We start from the raw sequence: 8,839 nt of genomic DNA on the forward strand, positions 1-8,839 counted from the left end.
GCCTGGGCAGGATGTGGTCCTCCAAGGGCTCTGTGGACGTCGGCGCCACACTTGCTGATGGAGTTCTAGGTCACCTCGTGGATCCAGGCTCCTGTTGGTCTTAAGGCCCTGTCTTCCTTCTCAGGGCTTGGCCTAGAGAAACAAAGCTGGCCTGTTGAGAAGGCCAAGGTGGAGGAGACAGGCTTGCTGCAGAGGAGACCTGGAGGAGGGTGTTGGCACGGGTGGGCAGTGCCTGTGGCCTGTAGTGATGACTCATCTGTCAGGCAGCTGTGTAGCTCTTCTCCAGAGCGGGGCAGGCAGCTGAAGCCCTCTGGTCCTCACCGTAGGGCTCCCTACCTTGGCTTTTCCTGGATGTCCTATGTGATCTCCCCATCAACTGGACGGGGAAGGAGTGATGGGTTCCAGGAGAGGCAGGCTGTGCCAGAGCTCACCGGATGTCCCAGCTTCGGAACCTGCAGCCCGCTTAGTCCCCGCTGCACCCCATCACCCGCCCAGATTGGAGAGCAGCCCCTGAGCGAGCCCTCCCACAGCACACGTGCACACGTGGCTTCCGTTTCCTGGAGGTGCCCGTGTGGAAGCAGAGATGAACCTGTAAACCTCCACTGGCTCTAGGAGTCCCTGCGGCGCGATCTTCATCCTATGAAGGTGAGCATTTGCCATGGGTCCGCAGGTCCTCGGGGCTATGCTGCCATGGGTCCGCAGGTCCATGGGTCCACGGGTGCCACTGGTCCTCAGGGCTACAGCCAGAGGCAGATGGCAGCAGCACACAGACTTGGCAAGAAAGGTCAAGGCCTCTACCATGACCTGGATCATCTTTTCCCTCTTGGCCTTGAGGTTGACTGAGTCCTCCACAGCAGCGCAGGATGCTCCTTTAGGCGCAGGCCCACCAGCACACCCTGGGGAGATGGGGCTGGGGGTGGGAGGGGGGCTTGGGTGTGCTTGGGGGGTGGTCCAGCCTGGCAACTCCATGGCTCCTCTGGTCCCAGGTACCCATCTATATCATGGAGCCGGGAGCAGCTTTGCGGACCTGCCGAGGTCCTCCTGGGAGGCCTGTGGGCTGTCAGCCGTGGCGAGTGGGCAGCCCCTGCCATGCCTGCGCCCCTGGGCTTCACCAAGCCTGAGTGCCTGTAGCGTGGAGCCCGTGAGTGCCGTCACACATGGTTGCTGGCTGTGGGCTGTGTGCCGGAAGGGGTTAACCTCGGCTTGGCTCCTGGAGAGTGTGGGGGGGGGGGGCAGTGGCTGAAACTTTCCAACCAGCTGCCACCCCCTGGGGTGCTGGGCAGGACAGCTGCATTCCACGGGGGAGAGCAGCACCCCCTTGTTGCTCTACACCTCCCTCCCTCCCCAAGCCCCCTGACAGCTGTGCCCCAGGAAGAGCAGATGCCCCTCTGGGCCTCTGCCTGCACCCACCCCGTGACTCCTTGCCCTGCCTGGACCAGTGCCAGCTTAGGTTTCCCTGTCAGCCTTTGCCTTCTGGTGATGACAGCACCTCCTGCCTCTTTCTCCCCCTGGACTTTGCAGGAAAGCCCCCATTTTGCAGATAGGGGAACCCCTGGGAACCAGGAAGGGAAAGGGCCATTCTCTAGGTAACCCAGCAAATTAGTTTGAGACCTACAGCCCCTTCTGGATAGGCCTCTGCTGCCACCCCCCAGCCCTGGGGGACAGTGCCTTCCAGGCCTATGGACAGGTTATGGCTGTCCTCAGTGAGAACCCTGGTGGGGGGTGGGAGGGGGCCTCCCTCACCTGTAGCCCTCCCCTCTGCCTGGCCTGGGTCCAGTGCTTAGCACCCACTCCACATGCCAGGAGGAGAGTCTAGGCCAGGTTCTTAGCAGCTCCAGGGTGGGGTTAGGTGCTCCAGGAGGTGGTGAGTTCCGGAAGGGGTGTGTGCTGCGGGAGGGGGCATCTGAGGGGGCAGCCCCTCCCCAGGCCTCATGGGTTCCATGTTTGGACAGAGCCGCTGTGGGGCCAGCACCTTGAATAAGGTCCCAGGCCCGAGGTGGGGGTCCCCAGTGTTTCTCTTGCCTGTATGGCTGGTGGGGCCGGTGGGGGGCAGCTGTGAGATGGTATCTCACAGTACCTGGTATCTCCTCAGCCCATATATGACGCTCAGGACCTTTGGGGCCTGGATGGTGACACTGGTCTCAGGAGTGGGGACCAGCGGCCCTATACAGCCCCAAGGCTTGCGATCTATTCCTACCGCCCCATTCAGGGAGTGGGGAGTGGGGAGACAGTCCGGGCCCTGGGATCAGAACTAGGACCCAGACTGGGACCTCTAGGCCTCATGCCCATAGAGCTAGAGCCAGAGCCTTCCAAGAATCTGAGTGTGTGTGTGTGTGTGTGTGTGTGTGTGTGTGTCCCCTCTCAGCCTTTTATCCTTGGACACCTACGTCTCTAGATATTTGTTTTATGACGATGAGATCATATCACACATTTGTTTTCCTTGCGTTTTCTTATCTGTTCTGAACTTTTTAAACTGAAGTGTTGCAGACAAACAGAAATTTGCATAAGATGTGAACAGACAGCCACACTCGTGATGGAATCATCGCAGTGAACACGATTTTGTCACCTGCGCGCCTCTGGGGGATCCTGTGCCCGCCCTCCTCCCCCCAGGAGTCCCCCCACCTGACATCTGCTCCCCTCCCCCACTGCTGCCCTTTGTTTGTGGGGGACCACGCAGCCCTCAGCGTGTCTAGCACGGCCTCTTCTGCTCCCCAGCACGTCTGTGGGACTCCTCTGCTGTCTGTGGCTGTAGTGTGCTCTCTCGGGGTTCTGCTCGGTGCTGTTTTGCTCTATCGGTGCACCACACCGGGCTGTCCCTGGCTTGGGGGACAGGTCCGGTTGGTAAGAATCCGAAAGGCAGACCCAGGTGCAAACCTGCCCTGGGGTTTGTAGACTTCAGGGGCGGCCCTCACGCCCCACCTGGCTCTTCCTTGCTCAACTTCTGAGAGAAGCTGGATCACCAGGGCGATCAGGAGAGCTGGGGAACAGAGCACAGAAACCTCTCCTTTGCCTCCTGCCAGAGAATGTGTGGCTCCCCAGGGAGTAACCCAGGGAACCCCAGAAAGGCCCGCCCTAAAATCTCTGGGCCTCCTGCCTGGCTGTGCTCTAATCTGGGCCTTATTGCTTTGGCGGAAGGACAAAGTCAGGAGGGCAGCAGGGAGGTCCCTGCCCTTCCTTCCTTTCAGTGACAGACAGTCACCAGTGTCTGATGCCCCTAGGCTGTGCCTCTTAGGATGGAGGTGGTGGTGGGGGGCGCAGTTTGGAAGCATCTGTCTTGGGCAAACTGTTTGCCAAGGCCCGGGCAGGGTGAGGGAAAGGGGCCTGGTAGCTAGGGGGCGGGGCGGGGCCCAGACCGCAGGGATGTCAACGATTGTCAGGAAGGGGAGGAGGAGGGGAGGAGTGGAGAAGGGTGCTGGGTAGCTCAGGGCCTGGGAGCCCGTTCCTCCAGAAGTTCAGGCACAGTCTGTTGGGGGCACTCTGGGTCTGCTGCTACCTTTCTGTGAGCCTCCCCCCCCCCCCCCGCACCCCGACACACACTCCTTGCCCCTCTGGGGCTGAAGTTTCTCTTCCACAGCCCTTGTTTTCCCAGTCCCTCTGATGCAGGCAGGCTGGGTCCAAAGACCCAGGGCAGGGGTCGCCCATGACCAGCCAAGAGGGGCCTCAGCTTCACACAGGAGAGAAATCAAACAGGAGCCAGAGAAACTGGAAACAGTTTATTGAGCAGTGTAAGTGACAGCTAGAGACTGGCAGATGGAGTGTCCGGGAGAACTTGGAAGGGAAAGGAGAGTAAGTTTCAGCATTGCTGGGGATAGGGACTTGTACCGGGAAGGGGTCTAGGGTACGCGTCCCTCCAGGAACCTGGGGTAGGCTCCGATCACAGGCTAGCGTCGAGCGAATAGTAGGTATTATCCATAAATTACTGAAGGTGGGGGTATTGATGCCAGTGTCAGCCAGGGTTGGTTGGAAGCTAATGGCCTGGAACGTGTTTGGGATCTGGCTCTTAGGCGTTACCAGGTGTTTTGGACCTAGGACAAAACTCAGAGGATGATTCACTTCCTTGCTTCCCCCTTGAAGTGGGAACAGGTTCTTTGGCTTATTCAGAAATGGGGCCTAGAGGAAAAGAAAAACAGCAGAGACAGAGCCATTCTAATTTTTTTTTTTTTTAATATATAGATTTTAAGTAAACTCTGCACCCAATGTGGGGCATGAACTCACATACCTGAAAGCAAGAGTTGCATGCTCTACAGACCAACCCAGCCCAGTACCCAAGACACAGCTGTTCTAAAATGAAGTCGCTTGGGGCACCTGGGTGGCTCAGTTAGTTGAGTGTCTGCCTTTGGCTCAGGTCCTGGTTTCAGGATCCTGGGATAGAGCCCCGAGTGGGGCTCCCTGCTCAGCAGACAGTTTGCTTCTCCCTTGTCTTGCCCTTTGCACATGCTCATGTTCTCTCTGTCGCTCTCCTCTTTTTTTTTTGTTAAAGATTTTATTTGTTTGACAGACAGAGACCTCAAGCAGGCAGAGAGGCAGGCACAGAGAGAGGAAGGGAAGCAGGTTCCCTGTTGAGCAGAGAGCCTGATGAGGGGCTCCATCCCAGGACCCTGAGATCATGACCTGAGCTGAAGGCAGAGGCTTTAACCCACTGAGCCACCCAAGTGCCCCCATCTGTCACTCTCCTCTTAAATAAATAAAATAAAGTCCCTTGTAAAAAATAGAGGTAATTAATTAAAAATAAAATAAGGGGCACCTGGGTGGCTCAGTGGGTTGAACCTCTGCCTTCAGCTCAGGTCATTATCTCTGGGTCCTGGAATCCAGCTCTGCTCAGCAGGGAGCCTGCTTCCCCTCCTCTCTCTCTGCCTACTTGTGATCTCTCTCTCTCTCTAATAAAAATTAATAAATAAATAAAAATAAAATGGAGCCCTCAGTTTCCCTGCCTCATCTTGCCATCTCACCCTACCCCATCTCCACCCCCTGCCAGAGTCTCTGATGCCATTGCCCATGATGTCCAAACTGGAACTTCTGGAAACTCCCTCTGCAGTAGCTTATGTGACCATTAAAAGCATGGGTTTTGGAGCAGATAGACCTGCCCTGGAATCCTGGCGAGGCAGCCTGTAGCTGTGTTATCTTGAGCAGATCAGATCACCCAGGTCTCTAAGCTTATTTCCGCATTTGTTAAAAAAAAAAAATCAAAAATTAAATTTGAAATAATAGCAATTCCCTCGTGACGTGTGCCAGCCTCTTTGGGAACAGTGGCAAACCAGACACATGTTCTGCTTTTGTGGCCCCCAATCTAAGGACGGAGACTGACTCTGTGGGTAGTGCTTAATAGGGGCTGCTGTGCACAAAGGTGGCACAGGCTTCCTGATGCAGTGCCACCCTCCCTGCCACTTCCTAACACATCAGAGCACTTTGGATAGCTTCTCATTAAGTGCTTGTTTATTGTCCGTCTCTCCCCGCTGGAATGTCAGTTCTGTGATAAAGGAGTCCTTGTCCACCTTGTCTGCAACAGTTCCTGGCAGACGTAGGGACTAGTAAATGTATGGCAAATAGAGGCGCCTGGGTGGCCCAGTGGCTAAGCGTCTGCCTTCAGTTCGGGTTGGGATCCCAGGGTTCTGGGACGGAGTCCCACACCTGGCTTCCCACTCTGTGGGGAGTCTGCTTCTCCCTCTCCCACCCCCTGCTTGTGTTCCCTCTCTTGCGGGGTCTCTCTCTGTCAAATAAATGAAATCTAAAATCTAAAACATATGATAAACTGTATCAGTAAGTAGAGTCATGGAAGTAGGAGTTGACTTGAAAGAGGAAGGCTAGCTAAGTGAAAAGTGTTCTAAGTAGAACTTAAGATACAAAGAAGCAAAGGCTTGGGGGTGGAGAGGATCAGAGAGCAAGGAGGAAGGTGTAGAGTAAGTAGAAATGAGGCTGGACATTGATATCCAGGAATTGGGATTTTGTCTAGCAGTGGGGAGCTACTGAAGGTTTTTTAAGTAAGTGTATGACTGGGTTAGATTTATGTTTAAAAAAGAAGGGGGGTGCCTCTGCCTTCATGGTCTCAGGGTCCTAGGATCGAGACCCATGTTGGGCTCTCCGTTCAGCGGGGAGCCTGCTTCCCCCCACCCCGCCTGCCTACTTGTGATCTCTCTCTCTCTCTGTAAAAAAAAAAAAAAAAAAAAAAATTGGGGCGCCTGGGTGGCTCAGTGGGTTAAACTCCCTGCCTTTGTCTCAGGTCCTGATCCCAGGTTCCTGGGATCCAACCCAGCGCATCGGGCTCTCTGCTCAGCGGGGAGCCTGCTTCCTCCTCTCTCTCTGCCTGCCTCTCTGCCTACTTGTGATCTCTGTCTGTCAAATAAATAAAATCTTAAAATATATATATTTAAAAAAGATGAGAAGGGAGGGAGCCAGGAAGGAAAAAAGGAAGGGGATGAGAGACCGGTTGCCACTGCATGGAGACTGGAATCGGAAAGGGTAACAGAATTCAGTTACAAAGTTGGTGTCGGGGGTCCAGCCAGAAATAACGGAGGCCTGGCGGAGGAGAATTTCTGAATAGAGGGATTTAAGAGTATGAATGGAGGGAGGAGTCAGGAATGCCGCCTCATTTCTGGGTATGTGATTGGGTGGTTCTGGTGTCACTCAACTGACATTGGCGGGGGGAACATGACTGAAAGAAACGCCCCTCCGTGCCCCGCCCATCGGTGGTGGGATGGCGTCGATTGGCTCTTTCGAGGAACGCGCCCAAAAATGACGGGGGCGGGGCGGGAGGTGTGTCCCCGCGTCATTTCCGGGAGACTTCCGGGCCGCTCTTTTCCGGCCTCCCCGCAGCCGGAATTTCCGTCCCTCACGGCCATTTTGACTTCCCGACCTTGGGCTACTGCGGGCTGCTGTCCGTAGTCGTTCCGTGCAGCTATGTCTTTGCCCGCGGTGCAGCTGCTGAGGGGCCTGACGGGTCTCACCCGGAGGCTCCCGGTGCAGCGTGCCCAGATGCATTCCAAGCCGCCGCGGGAGGAGCTCGGGACCATGGTGAGGAGTGGGGCGGGAAGGGCATGGGAGACGGAGCGGGCCAGACTGGGGTCCTGCGGCGAGTTCGGGGCTGGCGGGTCTGGTACCGCAGCCTAGCGGGGGGCGGCAATGCTGGCTCGGGCGTGTCTGGAGGGCGTGAACGAGAGGGACAGTGCCCGGCAACAGTCGGGGATCAGTCAACCCCAGGATCTCGGGTCAGATCCTGCCAGTCACATTCCTGTCGCTTACGCGCTGCGCAGTCTCGAGCCCTTAGCCCTCTCTCTAAGCCTGATGACTGTCAGCGACGATGATGGTTGCTGCCGCTGTTCATTATTAGGGAAGGTGGGTCTTGGTAATTTCCAGAAATGTGGGAGAGTTTAACCCTAAATGACTTTCACCTGTTTGGCACTTTTATGCATTTGCCTCCGCGGCGGAACTCGACCTTGAATGCCAGTCTTGAGAATCCAAGGCGGCGGGCCCCTGTGAGGATCAGAGGCCGAAGAGCTCTGTGATTGAAGAAATGGTAGTGACCCTAATTGCATCTGGCGTCTGCTGAGCGCCTGGGGCGTGCTGGGCACTAGCAAGACTGCTGCGCCCGTAACCTGGGACCCTGAGAACAAAGGGCCAGCCTTTCTAGTTCCTGGTTGAGGGATCGGAAATCTAGGAGCACTGTCTTCAGTTGTCAGAAGTCAAACCTCCAGTAGCAAAAGTAGTAATTTGAACTCAGGTCTAACCACCAACTTGTGCTGTGATCTTAACTGCTGTGGGGAATATGGAGGTGGCTGTGAAAAGTCTTTTGTCCCCAGCTTCAAAGGTTGAATAGCAGTCCTGGAAAGGAGATTGGAGGAGAGGGGTTCTTTTGGGGTTTTTTGTTTAAGATTTTATTTTTTATTTTTAAGTAATCTCTACACCCGGTGTGGGGCTTGAACTTCTAACCCTGAAATCAAGAACTTCATGCTTCACTGACTGAGGTAGCCAAGCACCCAGAAGAGATGGGGTTATTTTAAGGCAAAGAAGGGGAAGTACATTTTACCTTATCAGCCTGTGCAAGGTTCCTGGATCCCAATAAACCAAACAGGTTTAAATCCTTGTTTCTGTCCCTTCACTTTATCATCTCATGGTGGATTGATTGTTCTGTGGATCCTAACCCAGGCTGCTCCCCACCCCCATATCTGACCCTTTACCTCAAGGCCTAGAGTAGGCCTTGGATCTGCTGTGCCCCTCCTCTGGAGCCGGAATCCTGACTCCCTGAAAGGGGCTTTATTTATTTATTTATTTATTTAAAGATTTTATTTATTTATGACAGAGATAACGAGTGAGGGAACACAAGTATGGGAGAGTCGGAGAGGGAGCCTGCTATGGGGCTTGGTCCCACGATGCTGGGATCATGACCTGAGCCGAAGGCAGATGCTTAACAACTGAGCCACCCAGGCGCCCCTAAAAGGGGCTTTCTGCTGCCTGGGAAGACTACTCAGACTACGGGAAGCCTGGGGGAGTCCTTATTCTGCGGGTTCCTTCTTTCTTGTGCTCTGTAGGATGTCGCTGTTGGGCTCACCGCCTGCTTCCTGTGTTGCCTCCTGCCATCGGGTTGGGTGCTGTCGCATCTGGAGAGCTACAAGAAGCGGGAGTGACGGGGGCTGTCCTGTCCCTCACCCTGTGACCTGACCACCCCGGCCTCTCCTGATCATGTCTGCTGCATTCCTGGCCGAATCATGTCCTTCAATTACAGTGACCTCTTCCTCAATCATGACCTTTCCATTTCTCCATGGTGACATCCTGGGACCACGTATATCGATTTGAGGCCCTTCTGGGTAGGGCCCTCCTTGTGACAATAAAGTCTACTTAAACCTTG

The 8,839-nt window shown here is 55.1% G+C and overlaps 1 protein-coding gene across 1 annotated transcript; it reads left to right on the forward strand.

The window, feature by feature from the left end:
- The first annotated feature begins 6,811 nt into the window (after window positions 1-6,811).
- LOC131814508 (cytochrome c oxidase subunit 8A, mitochondrial) lies at window positions 6,812-8,839 on the forward strand. Its single transcript, XM_059145452.1, has 2 exons — window positions 6,812-7,008; window positions 8,523-8,839. The coding sequence occupies exons 1-2, from the start codon at window positions 6,895-6,897 to the stop codon at window positions 8,616-8,618; spliced, it is 210 nt and encodes a 69-aa protein (XP_059001435.1). The 5' UTR covers window positions 6,812-6,894; the 3' UTR covers window positions 8,619-8,839.

The sequence above is a fragment of the Mustela lutreola genome, chromosome 1 (genome assembly GCF_030435805.1).
Source record: "Mustela lutreola isolate mMusLut2 chromosome 1, mMusLut2.pri, whole genome shotgun sequence".
NCBI classification, from domain to species: domain Eukaryota; kingdom Metazoa; phylum Chordata; class Mammalia; order Carnivora; family Mustelidae; genus Mustela; species Mustela lutreola.

Bases quoted from the DNA above. Each gene is read 5' to 3' on its own strand.
- LOC131814508 (XM_059145452.1), top strand. From the start codon at position 6,895: ATGTCTTTGCCCGCGGTGCAGCTGCTGAGGGGCCTGACGGGTCTCACC. The intron at 7,009-8,522 runs GTGAGGAGTGGG...TGTGCTCTGTAG, and splicing joins GGGAGGAGCTCGGGACCATG to GATGTCGCTGTTGGGCTCAC.